At 36.2% G+C, this 19815-nt stretch overlaps 2 protein-coding genes across 4 annotated transcripts; one reads left to right on the plus strand and one right to left on the minus strand.

Moving 5' to 3' along the window:
* The first annotated feature begins 272 nt into the window (after window positions 1-272).
* Window positions 273-7679, plus strand: LOC110969587 (protein FAM216A). 3 transcript variants are annotated; one of them, XM_051950726.1, is made up of 7 exons: window positions 273-424; window positions 509-537; window positions 2237-2367; window positions 2544-2670; window positions 5123-5276; window positions 6794-6882; window positions 7014-7679. In XM_051950726.1, the coding sequence occupies exons 1-7, from the start codon at window positions 354-356 to the stop codon at window positions 7133-7135; spliced, it is 723 nt and encodes a 240-aa protein (XP_051806686.1). In that variant the 5' UTR covers window positions 273-353; the 3' UTR covers window positions 7136-7679. The 3 variants fall into 3 exon arrangements, with proteins under 3 accessions (XP_051806686.1, XP_051806687.1, XP_051806688.1); XM_051950727.1 differs by having other exon boundaries at window positions 5156-5276; XM_051950728.1 differs by lacking the exon at window positions 509-537 and having other exon boundaries at window positions 304-424.
* A 1217-nt stretch (window positions 7680-8896) lies between these two features.
* On the minus strand, window positions 8897-17359 carry vps29 (VPS29 retromer complex component). Its single transcript, XM_022219698.2, has 4 exons — window positions 17235-17359; window positions 12383-12574; window positions 11241-11476; window positions 8897-9379 (listed from the first exon to the last, which is right to left on the minus strand). Exons 1-4 carry the CDS (start codon window positions 17235-17237, stop codon window positions 9262-9264), a joined length of 549 nt encoding a protein of 182 aa, XP_022075390.1. The 5' UTR covers window positions 17238-17359; the 3' UTR covers window positions 8897-9261.
* Between the last annotated feature and the right edge of the window lie 2456 nt (window positions 17360-19815).

Below are 19815 nucleotides of genomic sequence, written 5' to 3' on the forward strand. Positions count from 1 at the left end.
TGGTAATTTCTTTAGTCTCTGTGGTGATTTAGGATCTCTTTTTAGTCATTTTGGGGGCTTCTGTTAATTTTTGCATCATTTTTAGGGTGGATTTGTGTCTTATTTTAGTCATTTTGTGCATCTTTATGCAGCTGCTGTAACATTTACGTTTCCTCAGTGAGGCTTCCATAAAGCTTATGTTGGTTTTTACCACGGGAATCCCTTTAACTTTACATTTTCTTCTCCTTTCTGGGTAAAGACACTCCCACCGGACCTTCAGTTGCTGAGAAATGATCTGACCGCCTCTTTATCTGGACTGACCTCGCTGTGGACGGTTTGTTCTGGGGAGTCTTGGCTTTGTTTGTTTTGCGACCATGAAAAAACAGGTTACATTTGCAGAGAAGCAGACGATCCACAGACTCCACCGCCAGGATGCTGCATCGAGGTAAAGAAACGATGCCACAACAAATATCCCCTCCTGTCTGAGTTTCTATTTCCTGTGAGACGACACTTTCTCTTTCTGTTGCAGGAATCTCGGGGTGAATGTGTCAGAAACGGGTACGTCGTTTATTAACACGTCAGCAGTAAAGGGAAATATGAGCAGAAATATGAAGGAGAGGACTCACTGAATCAACTATTTCAGTGTCTGATTTCAGGCGTGCAGCTTAAATAAACCAAACAAGTCTCGTTTCCTGTCTGCTGGGAAACCTGAGAGTTTGTGAGAGGATCAGTGGAAACCAGGTGAAACCGAACACCAGGAGCTGACCTGGGTCACGCCTGAAGAGCTCCTCATTAGAGCCTCTTTGGTTCGACGCTGTAACTAAAAGCCCCAACAAGCGTCTGGATTTGAAACATGTGCACCAATAAATCAACCAGATGTAGATTTTACTGCTATATTTGGTCATTTAAAGTACATTTTTGGTCATTTTGCTTCTATATTTGTTCATTTAAAGTACTTTTTTGGTCGTTTTGCTTCTATATTTGGTCATTTAAAGTACATTTTTGGTCATTTTGCATCTATATTTGGTCATTTAAAGTACTTTTTTGGTCATTTTGCTTCTATATTTGGTCATTTAAAGTACATTTTTGGTCATTTTGCATCTATATTTGGTCATTTAAAGTACATTTTTGGTCATTTTACATCTATATTTGGTAATTTAAAGTACATTTTTGGTCATTTTGCTTCTATATTTGGTCATTTAAAGTACATTTTTGGTCATTTTGCTTCTATATTTGGTCATTTAAAGTACATTTTTGGTCATTTTGCATCTATATTTGGTCATTTAAAGTACATTTTTGGTCGTTTTGCATCTATATTTGGTCATTTAAAGTACATTTTTGGTCATTTGCATCTATATTTGGTCATTTAAAGTACATTTTTGGTCGTTTTGCTTCTATATTTGGTCATTTAAAGTACATTTTTGGTCATTTTGCTTCTATATTTGGTCATTTAAAGTACATTTTTGGTCGTTTTGCTTCTATATTTGGTCATTTAAAGTACATTTTTGGTCATTTTGCTTCTATATTTGGTCATTTAAAGTACATTTTTGGTCATTTTGCATCTATATTTGGTCATTTAAAGTACATTTTTTGTCATTTTGCTTCTATATTTGGTCATTTAAAGTACATTTTTGGTCGTTTTGCATCTATATTTGGTCATTTAAAGTACATTTTTGGTCGTTTTGCTTCTATATTTGGTCATTTAAAGTACATTTTTGGTCATTTTGCTTCTATATTTGGTCATTTAAAGTACTTTTGTGGTCATTTTGCATCTATATTTGGTCATTTAAAGTACATTTTTGGTCGTTTTGCTTCTATATTTGGTCATTTAAAGTACATTTTTGGTCGTTTTGCATCTATATTTGGTCATTTTACGCACATTTTTGGTCGTTTTGCATCTAAATCTGGTCATTTAACATTCGTTTTTGGTTATTTTGCATCAAAATCTGGTCATTTTACATAGATTTTTGATCATTTTGCATCTAAATTGTCATTTCACATAATTTTTGGTCATTTTTCATCTGTATCTGGTCATATTTGTGGTTGTTTTTACATTTCATTTCAGTCACTTTGTGTATCTTTGTTTGGTTTGTGTCCCTGTCATTGTGTTTGCATATTTATGTGATCATTTAACGTCCATATTTTAAAACAGTCGTTCACAGCAGGTGTTTGAAGCATCTTTAGATTCTCAGTAAACTCAATTCTAATCTAAGAGACATTAATCTGTCACGATTTCTGTCTGTTTTCTGTTTAACAGCATTAAAAGATGTAAAATCCAACAGAGGCTTGACAATCTACAAACCTCCAGCAACAAGCAGTGAACCACAGCAGCTTCACCCGACGACCGTCCAGATCCCCAAAGCCATGACTGCAGCCCCGTTCCTCAAAGTAAACGATCGTTTTCATCAACATTTATTATTAGCATTCATTTAGCATCTTACTTCGGTCACTTTGTGTGTTTTTATGGATAATTTGCATCTTATTTAGGTCATCTGATGCAGGTTACTGGTCATTTTCCGTCTCTTCTTGCTCATTTTGCATCTGAAATCCTTCCTGTGTTTCAGCACACGGCTCTGACTCCGGCTCAGAAGGAGTTTCTTTACACCATCGCTGCTTCTTACAGCGCTGAACACGTCCGCAGCCTCATCACACGACACTACATGAACGTTCTGCACAGGTGCATCCGGACAGGTGGGGAGCAGACGCTAAAGCAGAGAACTGTTTCATTTCATGGAACAGCTCATGGTACATGGGTGCATTTGCGTCTCTTTGTAGTTGTTTTGCAACTATTTTTGGTCACTCTGTGTGTTTGTGTTGTTTTGCATCTCTGTTTGTTCACTTTGTGTGTCCTTGTGACCTTTTTGTTCATCTTTCTGGTCATATCGCGTCTGCTTTAAGTCTTTTTTGTGTCTTAGAGGTCTTTTCGCATCTCTTTTTGGTCATTTTGTTTGTGTTTGGGTTCATTTTACATCTCTTTTTGGTCATTTTGTTTGTGTTTGGGTTTATTTTGCATCTTTTTGGTCATTTTGTTTGTGTTTGGGTTCATTTTGCATCTTTTTGGTCATTTTGTTTGTGTTTGGGTTCATTTTGCATCTCTTTTTGGTCATTTTGTTTGTGTTTGTGTTTATTTTGCATCTCTTTTTGGTCATTTTGTTTGTGTTTGGGTTCATTTTGCATCTCTTTTTGGTCATTTTGTTTGTGTTTGTGTTTATTTTGCATCTCTTTTTGGTCATTTTGTTTGTGTTTGGGTTTATTTTGAATCTCTTTTTGGTCATATTGTTTGTGTATGGGTTTATTTTGCATCTTTTTGGTCATTGTGTTTGTGTTTGTGTTCATTTTGCATCTCTTTTTGGTCATTTTGTTTGTGTTTGTGTTTATTTTGCATCTCTTTTTGGTCATTTTGTTTGTGTTTGGGTTCATTTTGCAACTCTTTTTGGTCATTTTGTTTGTGTTTGTGTTCATTTTGCATCTCTTTTTGGTCATTTTGTTTGTGTTTGGGTTTATTTTGAATCTCTTTTTGGTCATATTGTTTGTGTATGGGTTTATTTTGCATCTTTTTGGTCATTTTGTTTGTGTTTGTGTTCATTTTGCATCTCTTTTTGGTCATTTTGTTTGTGTTTGGGTTTATTTTGCATCTTTTTGGTCATTTTGTTTGTGTTTGGGTTCATTCTGCATCTCTTTTTGGTCATTTTGTTTGTGTTTGGGTTCATTTTGCATCTCTTTTTGGTCATTTTGTTTGTGTTTGGGTTCATTTTGCATCTCTTTTTGGTCATTTTGTTTGTGTTTGGGTTTATTTTGCATCTTTTTGGTCATTTTGTTTGTGTTTGGGTTCATTCTGCATCTCTTTTTGGTCATTTTGTTTGTGTTTGGGTTCATTTTGCATCTCTTTTTGGTCATTTTGTTTGTGTTTGGGTTTATTTTGCATCTTTTTGGTCATTTTGTTTGTGTTTGGGTTCATTTTGCATCTCTTTTTGGTCATTTTGTTTGTGTTTGGGTTCATTTTGCATCTCTTTTTGGTCATTTTGTTTGTGTTTGGGTTTATTTTGCATCTTTTTGGTCATTTTGTTTGTGTTTGGGTTCATTCTGCATCTCTTTTTGGTCATTTTGTTTGTGTTTGGGTTCATTCTGCATCTCTTTTTGGTCATTTTGTTTGTGTTTGGGTTCATTTTGCATCTCTTTTTGGTCATTTTGTTTGTGTTTGGGTTCATTTTGCATCTCTTTTTGGTCATTTTGTTTGTGTTTGGGTTCATTTTGCATCTCTTTTGGTCATTTTGTTTGTGTTTGGGTTCATTTTGCATCTCTTTTTGGTCATTTTGTTTGTGTTTGGGTTCATTTTGCATCTCTTTTTGGTCATTTTGTTTGTGTTTGGGTTCATTTTGCATCTCTTTTTCACAATTTTACATCTGAGTTTGGTCACTTTGTGTCTCTTTCGTTATTTGCGTCTCTTTGTAGTTATTTTGAATCCATTTTTGGTTATTTGTGTGTGTTTGTGCTCATTTTACACCTCTTTTTGATAGTTTTGCAGTTCTTTTTGCTCACTTTCTGTGTCCTTGTGGACTTTTTCTTCATCTGTCTGGTCATATTTTATCTGTTTTTGGTCTTTCTTTTATTTCTTTCAGGTCTTTTTGCATCTCTGTTTGGTCATAGAGTTTGTGTTTGATTATTTTGCAACTCTTTTTTGCCACTTTGTGTCTCTTTGTGATTGTTTTCCATCTCTTTTTGATAGTTTTGCATCTCTGTTTGGTCAATTTCTCATCATATTCTGTCTGTTTTTGACCTTTTTTATTTCTTAAGGGTCTTTTTACATCTCTGTTTTCTCAGTTTACGTCTCTTTGTAGTTGTTGCGCATCTATTTTTAATTATTTTGCTTCTGTTTCCGGTCATTTTCTGTCTCTTTTTACTAATGTTGCAGTGTTTCTATTTGTTTTGTTTGTCTTTGTACTCATTTTTTGTCACTCTGCTATTGTGTCGGTTTTCTTTTTGGTAGCAGATTTAAAAAGCAATGAAGTGAAAACCAAACAGGAAGCGAACAGCCGCTGCTACACCCAACAACCACATCAACAGATCGTCTATCTGGAGATCTTTCCAGGGATTCTTTGAACTGAGTGAAAGTTTTAACTGAATGTTTCTCCTCTGGCTGCAGGTTCTTCCCCTGACATTTGCATTTCTGTCGTAGCCTCACCTGAGAATAAAGAACCTGATCAGTCAGACCTTCCCTCTGGATCAAAACACAAGGAGAAGATCAGCGCGAGAGAAAGAAAATCCTTCCTGCCAAACATCCCAAACAGACAAACCAGGTGAGAAACAAGTCATGAAGCGATGCAGCTCCACGGGTTTTAAACAACCAGAGTTCATCAGATAGTTCTGATTTACTTTAGCCTGGTAATATTTCAGCTGCAGACATATTTATTCTTGATTTCGCCACGTTCTAGTCCTAATAGAGAATGTGTTCATGTTTACATTTGTCGCTCATCATATATTTTGGCCATTTTGCGCGTCTTTCTCGTCATTTTCCGTCTTTTTGTGATGGTTTTGTGCGTTTTTAGGGTTAAATTGTATCTTATTTTGGCCATTTTGCGCGTCTTTCTCGCCATTTTCCGTCTTTTTGTGATGGTTTTGTGCGTTTTTAGGGTTAAGTTGTATCTTATTTTGGCCATTTTGTGCATCTTTCTCATCATTTTCCGTCTTTTTGTGATGGTTTTGTGCATTTTTAGGGGTAAGTTGTATCTTATTTTGGCCATTTTGTGCGTCTTTCTCGTCATTTTCCGTCTTTTTGTGATGGTTTTGTGCGTTTTTAGGGGTAAATTGTATCTTATTTTGGCCATTTTGTGCGTCTTTCTCATCATTTTCCGTCTTTTTGTGATCATTTTGTGCGTTTTTAGGGTTAAGTTGTATCTTATTTTGGCCATTTTGCGCATCTTTCTCATCATTTTCCGTCTTTTTGTGATCGTTTTGTGCGTTTTTAGGGTTAAATTGTATCTTATTTTGGCCATTTTGTGCGTCTTACTGGTCATTTTGCATCTCTTTGTGGTTGTTCTGAGTCTTTTGTTGATTTTAGTCATCTTCTGGTAGTTTTTGTCATTCTGCATTTCTTTTTAGCATTTTGGATCTGTGTTTATTTTTGTGTCCATGTGATGGTTTAGCAGTTCATTTTGCATCATTTTCCATTGTGTTTTTGGTCATTTTGTGTGTCTTTGTGTGAGCTTAATTTGCATCTCTCCTTAATCATTTTGCATCTATTTTCATTTGTTTGTGTCTTTTTGATAATTTTCCACATCCTCCATTTTAATTGTGCATTTTTTTTGCTTGTTTTTGTGATTTTGTGCTCGTTCTGCGTCTTATTTTGGTCTTTTTGTGACGTCATTTTAGTGTCTTCTTCTGGTATTTCTTTCCGTCTCTGTGGTTGTTTTGCATCTCTTTGGGGTGATCATGTGTCTTTTTTGGTCATTTTGCATCTTTTGTTCGTCGTTTTTCTTCTCTTTGTGGTCATTTCTGTCATTTTCTTTTTTGAGCATTGTGTGTCTCTTTGTTTGTGTGCGGTTTTGCATTTAATTTCTGTTCATTTTTGTGTGTTTGTGGTCGTTTTGCATCTCTTTGTGGTTATGTCTTTTTTGGACATTTGTAACTGATTGTAGTTATTTTGTATCTCTTTGTGGTCGTTTTCACCTCATTTTAGTCATTTTGTGTTTCTTTTTTTTGCATTTTGGATCTCTTTTTGTTTGTGTGTGTGCTTGTGGTGGCTTTGCGTCTCTTTTTAGTCATTTTGAGCCTCTTTCTGGCCATTTTGCATCTGATACACGTTTGACATTTGCAGGTCTGTCAGTACGTCGACATCAAAACACAGAAACATGAAGAAGAAGAAAATAAAATCACCTCAAACGCTGAGAGGAAAAAGTCAAAGAGGTAAGTTCAGTTAAAGTCAGAATTATGACTTTTTTCGCTGTTGATATTTATCTGAAATAGTACAAAAGCAGTGGTTATTTTCTGCGTGAATCATGAATCAGCAGGTTTAATATTCTGCTTTTTATTTCCAGGAACCAGGATCAGTCTGATGGAAGAAGATGATGATGATGAAGGACTGGAGGATTCTCTGAGTGAATGTTTGAGTTCTCTGTCTGTGGGAAAGTGGGACGACGACGACTTCTCAGATTTATAATGTCGCTTTAAAGTCAACACTGATCATTTAGTGTCGCTTTAAACTCAGATTAGCGATGAAATGAGGCTTTTCTTTCACCGCTTTGGTCATTTAAGCTGATAAATTGTACATATATTTACGTTTCTCAGCCTTTTGTCAGTTAAAAGCAGGCTGCAAAAGTACAAAAGTAGCAGAAATTCATGTTATTGTGCGTGTGTTTCTGTGGAAAGTTACTAGTTTTTGTGTTAAGTATTTATAAATTCCCTTGGTCAGATCGTGCTTCTTGTGTTTTAAAGCTCTAAAATCAAACTCTCTGTAAGTTCAGGTTGTTTAATTTGTCCAGATTTAAAGTTTGTGAGCAGCAGGTTTTATCATCAACAGTTTTCACTCTTTGCTGCCCTCCAGTGTCGCCAAAACAAACCCTTCAGAAGACTTTGATTTCCAGGAAATCACGTGATCTCCGCCTGTAAAACCAAAGACTGGACTACTGGGAGCGCATCCCAGTTTAACCCTCTGAGCCCCAACAAATGTTTAAAAAGCTGAAATAAAGTCAAAGCTTTTCGTAGCAGCTGAATAAGTGCGTCTTTGTGGTTGTTTCACATCTCATTTAGGGAATTCTATGCATCTTTATGATCGTTTTGCATCATTTTTGGCCATTTTGTGTGTCACTGTGGTCATTTTTTTTCAGTTTCTTTTAAGCATTAGCGTCTTTTTATTTATTTGAGTGTCTTTGTGGTGGTTTTTCATCTCTTTCGAGTCTCTTTTGCATCATATATTTTGGTCATTTTATGTGTCTTACTGGTCATTTCGCATTTATCTTTGTTTTTGTGTCTGTCCTTGTGATGGTTTTGCATCTCTTTTTAGTGACTTTTGTGCATCTTATTGGTCATTTTGCATCTAGTTTTGCTTTTTGTGCATCTTTATGGTAATTTTGATCTTTTTTACATGTTTTTTGGTCATTTTGTCTGTCCTTGTTGTGGTTTTTCCTCTCTCTTTAGTCTTCTTGTGCATTTTGCATCCCTTTTTTGATAAGTTTGTGTGTTTTTATGCTTAATTTGTATCTTATATTTATCATTTTGTATATCTTTACAGTTACTTGGCGTTTTCCACCTCATTTTGGTCATTTTCAGTATCCTTGTGATAATCTCTATTTCTGGTCATTTTGAAGTTGTTCTTTTATTTTTTTTTAGCTTCTGTTTATGTGCTGGTTTTCCATCACATATTTTGGTCATTTTATGTGTCTTACTGGTCATTTAGCATTTCTTTTTGTATATTTGTGTGTTCTTGTGGTGGTTTTGCATCTGTTTTTAGTCATTTTGTGCATCTTTCCATATAGTTTGCATACTTTTACATCCTATTTTGGTTGTTTTGTGTGATTTTAGGCTTAATTTGCATCTTATTTTGGTCATTTTGTGCATATTACTGATCATTTTGCATCTATTTTTGTTAGTTTGTGTATCTTTCTAGTCATTTTGCATGTGTTTGTGAGTATTTTTCATTGCTTTTGAGTCAATTTGTACCTTTTTTGGTAAGTTTATGTGTTCTTTAGGTTCATTTGCATCTTCTTTTGGTCAGTTTGTACACGTTTGTGGTTCCTTTGCATCATTTTACACCTTTTTTTGGTTATTTTGTGTGTTTTTAGGGCTAATTTGCATTTGTGGTGGTGATGATCGCTCTCATTGCTGTCATTTTTAAAATCAAATGCAGAAACTTCAAGTTCCTCTAGATTTGGCTTCATGTGAGAATCTGGATTAATTTGAGCCATTAAAGAGAAGCAGCAGGTGAAGTGAAATAACATCTTTATTGTGGGACAGAAATGAATGAAACCAGGCCGACTACAGGAAGCTAAAGGCCTGCTGGTTACATGTGAACATTTCAAAATAAAATTAAAAAAAGTAATGAGGTTAGGGGAGAATGAAAGAAAATGGCACCAAATATCTCTTTCTGACAGCTCAAAACGTGTGACATTATTTCATTCTCGGGTTCAATGCTGATGACGTATAAACAATATAATACACGGGTCATTTAGAGTTAACTCACTGAACAGTTTGTTACGGCATTAACATTGTGGTGACTCTGAGGGAGCCGGCGCCCCCCGGTGGACAGGAATGAAACGACAGCCTCCATAACCCGCCTCTCCTCCTCCTCTAAGATTTCTTGTACTCGATTCGCTCCACCTTGACGTCGTCGCCGATCAGCTGGTAGACGTACGTCACCACGGTGGACGCCTGGATGTCCATTAGTACAAAAGAGGGGATGATGTTGCTGTAAAAGGAGAAGACAGGCGTCAGGTCGAGGCTTTTTCCTGAAACTGTAATCCGTCTGCTTCTGCGGTTACACCTGACGCACCGAAAAGACGCCTCGGTTTTTAAAGAATTCCTCAAAGTTTGAACGCAAAAAGCAGCATTAAGAGAATTACACCGCGATGCACGGAGGTGGAATCATCATCAATCCAACAAATATCTTTAAACTTCAACACCTGAGTCCAAAACTGGACACCCAACAGATGTTTTTGTGGTAAATTGTGTCAACTCCTGCTGTGTTTTTACCCACTGTGGGCTCATTTTTCACTGCATCTCTGTGGAAACGGAACGACCAGGACTAGAAGTAGAGAGAACTTAAAATAGTCTTTTGTGCTGCATAACAGATATATCATTAATCCAAAAACCAAATGTATACACTACATTTTTGCCTGCAGGTACGACTAATACTGTGAAAATAGTGACTCTACATATTAAAGATAGTTCAATATTTACATTTTAATTTTTGTTTTTATGCATTTTCTGTCATGTGACTGTTGGTTGTAGTTGAATCACTGATAACTTCCTGGTTACACTGAGGAACGTAGAATTTTTTAGCTTTTTACAGAATCTGTTTAAAGAAAACTACTTCTTTTGGCTAATTTTTCAAAGCGAGAAATACATTGAGATTTTGATGAATTATCAGTAGCACAATAGTTCACTGACTGAAAGTTGAAAATCTAATGATTTCTTTCGGGGTTTTTTTTTTTTTACAGCTTCTAGCTCTGATAAATGCTGTAATTTATTTATTTATTTATTTTTTTACAAACATTCTTTACGCAAACATGTCTTTCTGACTTACTGGTGACTTTTGGGGTTCACAGGGTTAAATATGAGTTTAGTTTGACTTTAAAAAGTCTTCAACCAAAGGCCACTTTCTTGTTTTCTTACATAATAGTATTCTAGTAATAATACTATTCTAGTAATAATACTGATTTTACTAATACCATTATTGGAAATTTTGTAAATGAAACATGCAGAATAACTTGATTTTGATAGAAAATCTTGATTTTAGCTCAGATTTGTTGAATTTCTTGCAACAGAAAAGCAGATTGTAGATGAGTAGTTCAAGGACCGTTGGAAAGTTGAAAATCCACCAAATATTGCTGTTGTTAGTCTTCAGCTCTGACAAATGGTGTAAATTTGGAGATTTTTTAAAAAATTCTTGTCTTCCAAACTGGCCGGTGAATTCTGGGGTTCAGAGAGATAAATATAAATTTACTTCGACATTAAAAAATGTTAAATCAAAAGACATTTTCTAGTTTTCTTGCATAACAGTTTCACCTTATTAGCATTATTAGTGATAATATTGACATTGTTAATACCATTATTGGAAATTTTGGGAAATGGAACATGTAGAATAACTTCATTTTGATGAAAAAAAATCACAATTTTAAGCTCAGATTTGTTAAATTTCTTATGACAGAAGGGCAGGTTGTAGATGAGTAGTTCAAGGACTGTTGGAAAGTTGAAAATCTACCAAATAGTTTTGTTGTTGCAGTTTCTGGCTCTGATAAATGCTGTCATTTTAGTGATTTTTTTTTAAACAGACATCACCCCCTGGCAGAAGATCAATAATATTCCTCCTGATGACTGAGATTCTGCGTCTCTAACGGTGAGTTTTCTGTTTGTTCACAGATATTTGATCTGTTTGTAACAAACTGTCACACCTTGCATCCTCAGCAGCACCACATTCTGTGTAGGTGTACGTTTCTGTAAACAATCACAGCGTCCCAAACCACGCTGGATCTGATCAGAGAGGCTCCTAATGTTTATTTAAATCCTTGAAGCGGAGGTATTAAGGTTCTGTTTCTGTGCTCTCTCACCTTTCCAGTGCGCTGTAGGCTCCAGTGGCAGAACCGGGGTTGATGTAAAACTTGTTTTCGTTCTCGAACGCCTCGAACTTGTGCGTGTGTCCGGAGATGAGGATGTCGACGTCCAGCTGCCTCTGGAGCAGCGCCAGGCTGGCCATGTCGCCCCACGGGATCACCTGGTGGCCGTGGATCAGGCCGATCTTAAACTGGCCCACCGTCACCACCTTCTGCTCCGGGTAGTTCAGGTTCTGGTGGAAGGTGCAACAGAAAACACGGGAAAGGAGGTTTTTATTTGACAGTTCTGGTTTGACATTTATTTTTGTTGAACCAGCTGAGATTTCATTATAAAAAATACCCCGAAATTAGTCTATATTACTGCTGTTTCCAATTTAAAGATTGCATGTCTTTAAATTAACAAAAATCTCAAATATTCACATTTTTTTAGGATATATATATTGTCAGAATAAAAAAAAAACTTACATTAAACTCACATCAGCATAAGAAACTGTAAAAAAATGTTAAACATTAATATTATTTTCCCAGTTTTTCTGACTACATTTTATAACCGGACAGTCATAACCACTAAATATTCATAATTCAATGATTTTAACCATTTCTAAAGGAAATTCTGCCTCAGTGGGACCGCTCCTAAAAACTGAAAACAAGGTGGTTAAAATTCAACACGTGCTGAGGGCGCAATTAGGATTTAATTACAGAGCACTTAGTGTTCAGTATCGGCAGGAGATCCACTTCAGATTAAATATTCGGACACATAAATTACAGCCTTTGTAGTCCGTCTGCAGCCTTTGAAGCTCTAATGGGACACTCTGTGAATTAACATTTTTATGAACCTTCTTTGCACTATTTTGTATCACTTTACCTTTCAAAACAAATGCTTAACGGGAAAGACATGACACTGCGACCTAGTAACAACTTCATTTAGCAAAAATAAATGGATATTTGATGGAAAAAACTGTTTATGATACCACTTCATGCATCAAAATGAAGGAACTGACTACACTCTTTGACCTTACAAATCTTGTTTGTCTCTTGCATTTAAAGCACCACGTCTTGTTGTTTGATGGTATTATGGGATGTAACGAGCATGACGCTGCCTCGGTTGAACAGCCTCTGGGTTCTTTTGTCACACAGACCTCATCGAAGTCTCCTCGGACTATGTGGACGTCTCCAGCGAGGGTCTTCAGGTAGTCATAGCTCTCCTTGGTGCAGAGGTTTCCGGTGCAGAGGATGTGCTGGATCTTCCCCGGGACCAGCAGCTTCTTGAACTTGGCCGGCAGCGTGTTGCAGCGGTGGGGGATGTGCAGGTCACCTAACACCAGGACCAACTGAGACAACAGACGGGTCAGAACCACGGCGACAAGCCGAGGAGTTCGGTCACGGTCGAGTAGTCTTCAGGTTAGGAAGGTTCAGAAAGCAGTGAAGGGACTCGGATGCATCTAAAGCTTGTTTTAGACGCCAGATATGAAGCGTTTCTGATTCATTAAACTTAAAATAAACCAACCACAGTACCAGAGACACCAGATTTGTTTTACACGCAAGACTGGACAGAACATCCACTTAAAATCTAAACTAATAGCAAGTTTATCAAACTGTCCAATTAACCCTCGTGTCGCCCTGCGGGTCAAATTGACCCGTTTTAAAGTTTGAAAACGTGGGGGAAAAAAAACATTTTCACAGTGAGACTTCTGATGTCCACATTTTCAACATTTTGGGGAAATCTTTGAACATTTTTTGGAGGAAAAAAGAAATGCTAAAAATGTTTCTTTATGTGAAGAACATTCACATAAAAATCAACCAAAATGCAGCGAAATTCTCTGGATTTTGGTTGATTTTTATGTGAATGTTCTTCAAGAAAATATTAGAAGTTTTACTGATACATATGTAATCACTTTAGACATTTTTAGGATTTTTTTTAGAAGAGTTTTATTAATTTTTTTGAAAATATTTACAAGAATTTTCTTGCCAATTTTTTTTTTAATAAAAATTTTAAGGGAAACTTTTCAGAAATTTGGGGAATTTTTTTGCTGAATTTTTGATTTTTTTCCAGACAAGGAAACAATATTTTTTGGTGCCTGTAAATGAAGACAACAGGAGGGTTAACTGACAGCCTTGTTAATATGTGATAGCCTAAACACTCAAAAGTTTCTCCTTGTGCGACAAGAAATCTAACTTTATCAACAGTTAAATCAAAATAAATACCGACTAACCGCTATGTCATTAATGAATTAACTGTAGCTGATAAACTGACCTGCTGTTAGATTCATCCTGTCGGGGATAATTCATGAAAAGTAATCAATAAATTCAGTAATTAGAGAAGTTAACAGAGTTGTGCAATGAGCGTATATGAAGCAACTCTTTATCTTTTTGGATCCTGCTACTGTCTGATGTTGCAGATATTTAAGAAACTCAGAGGAAATAATCCTAAACAACCAGAAGCAACAAACTAAACTTGAGCTCCTGTTACTCAAAACCCAGATTACAATTATAATTAATAAGTTAAACAATTACAGAAGGTACCACTGCTGTGCAACAAGTGTAAATGAAGTAACTCTCTATATTTTTGATGCGACAACTATTTAATACATTCAGAGGAAATAATCCTAAACTGGAAGCAACAAACTAAACTTCATCTGCTGTTAATTAAAACCTGAATAACATTTATTTCTGGTGAGTATCATTAATCTGACCGGTTACAGATCGTCTTTATTGCTGTAAAGTTTTATTTTTATGCCCATTTCAGCCAATAACAGACAAAAAATTCAAAGGTGTTTTTTTTATTTTTTTATTTGGGCAGCAACTTATGTCCTCTTTGATCTCTGCACTGTTTTGGGACCAATATTGGTGCTGAAATGCGGAAAAATCTCTCTAGATCATTTCATAAAACTGACCTAATACGATTGCCGTCATGACTTATACAGTTTTGGATGTTCAGCCAGAGATGAAGGCGACATGTTTAGATGCCTTTAGATTAAAAGAAAGGGGCTTTAGTAGCAGTTATGATGCTAAGAAAAGCTGCTTTAAATGCTTCTTTTTTTATCTTCTTTAGCCAGATGGACTTTGAAGTACCAAGATTCAAAGCGAAGCATCGTGTACAGTAACGACATCCACCGTCGTAGTGTAAGTACAGTCGGATTCTCTGAGCACTGTGGTTGTCTTTTCCTGAGTCTTCACAAATTCTCCCTCTTTTCCTTGAGCTCATGAGGTTTAAGGTCGAGGAAAAGTTTTCAGGGAAGAAATTTTCTTGTGTTTGACTATTCGACCGCAACCCATGAGCTGCTGCATCTAGAAACTGAAAAAGTCAGCGGGCCGAGGACAGAGCCCAGCGGGACGCCGCCAGTTGATTCAGCAGCAGAGAACAATGCAATCAGACTCCACCGTAAAAACACCAAACTCCTCAGTTAGTGACTGTTAAATAGTTTGGTACTGTCTTCAAAACAGGCCACATGAAGTCCAGTTTTGTTATTACAACTTAAAAAACACCTCCTAAAGTTGAATTTAGTACAGTGGATGATTCAAGCTCAAATAAGCGACATTTGTGAGTAAGAATCCGTTAAGTGTCTGAATTCAAACTGGGTAGAAAAATGCTGCTTCTAATTTACAATCGGCCCACGTTGGATTTTCAGACAGTCAACGACAGACGAGAGAGATAATTATGTTTTCACACAACACAAGTAGTCGACAACCTGAAGATTTATGCTAAACGAGAAACCCACAAATCACATTATAACTCCATCAGCCAGCAGAGAGGCTCAAAGTACTGACTATGGAAGAATATTATAGATTTTAAGGTTCGGTTAAAACCAAACTGAGACAAACCTTGTTGTTTGGAAGTGAGCACTGATATTTGACATTATATTCATTTAGAATATACATACATTTACAATTAATTGTGCAAAAACTTCCAATATAAAGTAATATAAAAGGTAAAAACTTGTTTTTTAGGTGTTGTTTTGTCTACAAATGAAATATGTTCAGTTTACTGAGACAGAGGGGAGAAGAAACTAGAAAATATTCTAAATTAAGAAGCTGGAATCAGAGAATTTAGATTTGTTTTCTGAAAAAAATACTCCAATTGAGCAATCGATAGTTAAAATACTTTGCGATTCATTTAATAGTTGACATTTAATCAGTTATTCTGTGAAGATATAGACCAATCAGGGCTTTTTCTCTACTTATAAGGTTTTGCTGTTCTATTAAAGATGAACAAAATGTATAAAGAATCTAACATATTGTGACCTTCAAGCCTTAAAGGATTCTTGAAATCTAATCTGGCAGCTTTATGTTTCCTTCTCTGTCTTATTTCTTGTTGATTTGGGGTAAATTAGCGTTTGTTTAGGACAGTGGGGGTAATTCAAGCGTCAGATCGCTGCAGTTGCTGAAAAAGCAGCAGCCAGTCGTGCTGACAGATGCAGAAACCGCAGACCTGCACAAAACCCAAAGCCCGTGTTAGTGCTGCAGGCAGAAAACAGGATCCAGCTCAGAGCGACGACACTTACCCGGTGACCAGCCTGGTGGATCGGAGACAGGCAAAGAGGGGTGAGGGCGGGTGAGATAAGGGGAGGAAGGCAGGATGTGCGTGGAGAGAATGAGACGAGGCGTGATCAAAGATCGGGGTGAAAAACAAAACAGAAAAGAAGAAGAAAAACAAAAGAAGAAAGAGTTGGGACAAGAGGGGAAAACTGAAATTAGAAATTAAAAAGTGAATGGATTAAGTCAACAGATATTAATCATTCTAACACAAATGAGAAAAAGTTAAATTGATTGTTAATGGTCGATGGTTAGTGATGATGATGATGAAGCAAAAATAAAATATTCACCTGACCGAGGGTGAGCAGAGATGTGGTGAAGCGAATCAAAGGGCAATTTTAGTTTAAAATCAAGTAAATATGGAGATTTAAACATAAATGTTAGCTTCTGATTCTGCTGTTAAGAAAAACTTATAACATAGAGGGGCCACAATTCAAAGTTTAGAACGTTTTAATGACGTAAAACTGCGTTAGACATTTTAGCTAAACCCTTAACACCGACTGAAACGAAATGTAGATCTAAATCCCCACATATAATCTATTTTTTTCTGTTTCACATATAAAATAAAGGTTTCAATTTGTTTAAAAGAATATTTAAGCTCTGTGGGACAATTTACTCCAGATTTGATCCGTCTGTATACAGTATTTTTAGATCTGGACCTGGTTTAAGGTGGCCTACATGTGAAAAAAACCCTGCAAAATCTCGTTTTTTTTGTATTTTCACAAAAAGAATAAAGCTTTCATAAATCAGAAACTGTGCTCTCAAGACTCCTTAACCTCTGTAAGACACTATAATCCAGATGTGACCAGTCTAAATACAGTAGGTTTAGACGTGGATTTGATGTAAAGTCACCAAAAACTAACTGTGATTTCAGATGCATTTAAACTTTCTGTTTTTACTGAAATGTTGGTCCAGAACAACCTAAGGACAGAGAATGAATGGAGGTTCACTTGTAGAGCTAATGTGAAAACAGTTTTGCATCACTAATTGGTTTATATTTTTAAAAAATTAAACAGTGACAGTCATAGTTCAGGTTAATAAACATCATTTCTGCCTCACAGGAAACAGAGTAGCTGTTAGCCTGTTAGCACTGCGAGCTAACTGGGTCCCAAACTGGAAAAAGTGTAAAAATATAATGACAGCAGTTAAACAGACAGCGAGAATGGTTGATGAACAAACGTGACACAGTGAGAGACCGTCGTGCAGAAGGAAACTGAGACTTTGGGGCAGCTTGCAGCTTATTGCAGTCCAATTTTGAGGGGACTAAACTGCTCAGCTGTCATGTGATCGTTGATCCATCTCAGAATGGAGCTTCTCTACAAAACGCGCTGAAATTAAACCCTAAAACCACCACGTTGGCCTCCTCACGTCGCTAAGAAGTCTAAGAAAACACCAGCGGCTCGAAACTCGCCCTGTAAACGGGCGAAATCGTTCCCTTTTCGCCATTTTCATACTCACCATCTTCTATTTTGCTGCGAGTCAAGTGGAGGAAGCGCCTACGTGCGTACAGTGTCACGACATCAGCCAATGGGAGAGGAGAACGTTGGAGCATGCGTAAAGCTGCACACAGAGCTGCCTTCGTCCTGTCAAAATAAAACATCTGAAAGGTGACGTGGGTCATTTGGTATTTAGGACCCAAAATAAGGTCTGGAAAATATTTTTTGGTTGGAATTTGAGGATTTTTACATGTTTTCAGAGCTAGGAATTTATACATTTATATATCTTTTTATTTTTAAAATTACTTTTATAATAAGTACAGTGTAGTAAGTAGTAATTTCATAGTATTGTGGTTGGCTGTCAGTTGGTCACCCTGGAGGAGGTGGTGGAGCAGAGGATGCTGACCAAACTGCTGGCCATCATGGGCAATACTTCACACCCCCTCCATAAAAACTGTGGATAAAGCAGCTTCAGCAACAGACTGAGCATCTTTGTGTGTTTTGCATGCTTATGTTTTGTACGTATACCAAGTCATGTGACCTAAATATGTAGCGGGTGACGGGAATTGATAAGGACTTAGAAACACCCCCACAATTTAATCAGTTGTTCCTTGTATCGTTTCCGACAGATAAGTCCCTGTAAGTCCACAGCAGTGGATTTATAGTAGGACCACAATCATCTGTTCATTTGTTGTCATGGTTACAGTGACGCTGTGGTGCTGTCTCACAATGATACAGAAATCTTTAACAAATCTGTGGATCCAGACTATAAGCTGCATCACTGCCTAAAGCTGATCCCTTGGTCCTCGTGTCATTTCTGATTTTTCCTGAAAATTTCCTCCAAATCTGTTAGTCTGTTTTAGAGTAATGTTGCTAACAGACAGACAGGCTGATAAATCAACGTCGATCGTCACATAACTCCACCAAGGAGGCTAATTCATGCACGGATACAACCCACCTAGAAAGCAAGACTTTTGTTGTTTCTTTCTCACTGGAATTTCACATTGAATAAAAAGTACCTACATAAAAAGTTATAAAAAAATAAAACTAAGTTTAAAAAATGCAGCCCCAAGAGGAGAAGGAGCAGGAAGATTTCATTAATTCTGTTATTTTGCTGTTGTAGTATCTCAGAGCTCTTCTCTTCTTTGGCTTTAGAGACTTCACGTTTTGTGCTTTGTATTCTTTTTTAAAATTTAAATTTTATTACTAATCTCTCTGTAATTGTGCACATTTCACTAACTTTTGTTTTTTGTATTCTGGCAAAACTATTTCCCCTAGGATGAATAAAGTTTATCTCATCGTGTTGTGTCTTGCCTTGTCTTGTCCAGATAGTTTACTTTCTTTCATAATAAACCACACATAAGTACTCACAGAACCTGTAAGCAGCAACTTCCCACCTCAACAGGAAAAACACACAACTGTTGATCTTTCTGAGTGGAACATCAGACTAATATCTGACTAATGGACTCCTACAGATATGATCAGATGGAGGCATTTGGTTCATTTTAACCTTTCCTGTCACATCCTCTTTAACTTTATCAGTAGTGAATCACAGCCAAGTACTAGTAATACTAACAATACTACAACTACCACTAATAGTAACAACTTTATTTGTAAAGCAACCAAAAAAAGCTACAAATTCCTTTACAGTAAAACAAATGCCAAATTGGACAAACGTAGAAAACTAATTCAAAGTAATAAATCTGACTGCAAACAGGATAAATTAGTCCAGGAAGGAGGACAGCTTGTTATATAACTCCTCTAAGACATACAGCCTGCTCTGAGGTCGCCCTCCAATAAAAGGATTATGATTGGTATTACGAAAGTGACCTCCTAAGACTAAACATTCAGTTAAACCCCAGTAGCGTCATTTAGGGTGTGATGAAACCTGAGCAATTTACATAGTAGGGATTAAACCCAACAAAGATTATGTAAGACACACAACTGTGCTTCACTATAATTCATATTAAACCCTACAGAGGTGTCAGATATGGAGATTACATGACTAATTTAGATCTCCATTTGTCATATTTATCTTCTTTTTTGCCCAAAGCTTCACTAAAAACTTGATTCATTATATCTATAAGCTTATCTGCACCTTTTTATGTCATTTACATATCCTATCACTCTTGTATATACTGTTGATTTTTTCTATAGTGTAGTTTCTATATTTGTATCTTATTTTACTTTATTTTTATTTTGTCTTATTTCATTTTACCTTCACTTTACACCCTAATATTCTGTGTTGTCTAATTGTTTACCCCTTTATTGAATATCCATGCTGCTGTAACAACTTAATCTCCCTCCAGAGACCAATAGTCAACTAAATCTATGTCTAATCTAAATCTAAATGTAAAACAAACAAACAAAAACTAAATAAAGAATGATACAGAAATACTGTTGCTATTGTATAGATTCTTCCATATGTAGGAATTAATTAATGGAAAAGCAATAAAAAGTCATGTTTTTTAGCACACACCATTTCTTAGTGAAAATATGTATTTTTTATTTGTGCATTTATCAAGCCATTAAAATTTATTAATCACTGACATTATGATCAATGTATATTTTTTTCTGTCCAGCCCTGTTATGAACCACATAGT

The sequence above is a fragment of the Acanthochromis polyacanthus genome, chromosome 1, assembly GCF_021347895.1.
Source record: "Acanthochromis polyacanthus isolate Apoly-LR-REF ecotype Palm Island chromosome 1, KAUST_Apoly_ChrSc, whole genome shotgun sequence".
Lineage (NCBI taxonomy): Eukaryota > Metazoa > Chordata > Actinopteri > Pomacentridae > Acanthochromis > Acanthochromis polyacanthus.

Coding starts and splice junctions, on each gene's coding strand:
- LOC110969587 (XM_051950726.1), top strand. CDS start 354: ATGAAAAAACAGGTTACATTTGCAGAGAAGCAGACGATCCACAGACTC. Junction 425..508: donor CGCCAGGATGCTGCATCGAG/GTAAAGAAACGA, acceptor TTTCTGTTGCAG/GAATCTCGGGGTGAATGTGT. Junction 2,368..2,543: donor CTGCAGCCCCGTTCCTCAAA/GTAAACGATCGT, acceptor CCTGTGTTTCAG/CACACGGCTCTGACTCCGGC.
- vps29 (XM_022219698.2), bottom strand. Junction 11,477..12,382: donor TCCGAGGAGACTTCGATGAG/GTCTGTGTGACA, acceptor ACCTTCCACCAG/AACCTGAACTACCCGGAGCA. Junction 9,380..11,240: donor GCCTACAGCGCACTGGAAAG/GTGAGAGAGCAC, acceptor CTCCTTTTACAG/CAACATCATCCCCTCTTTTG.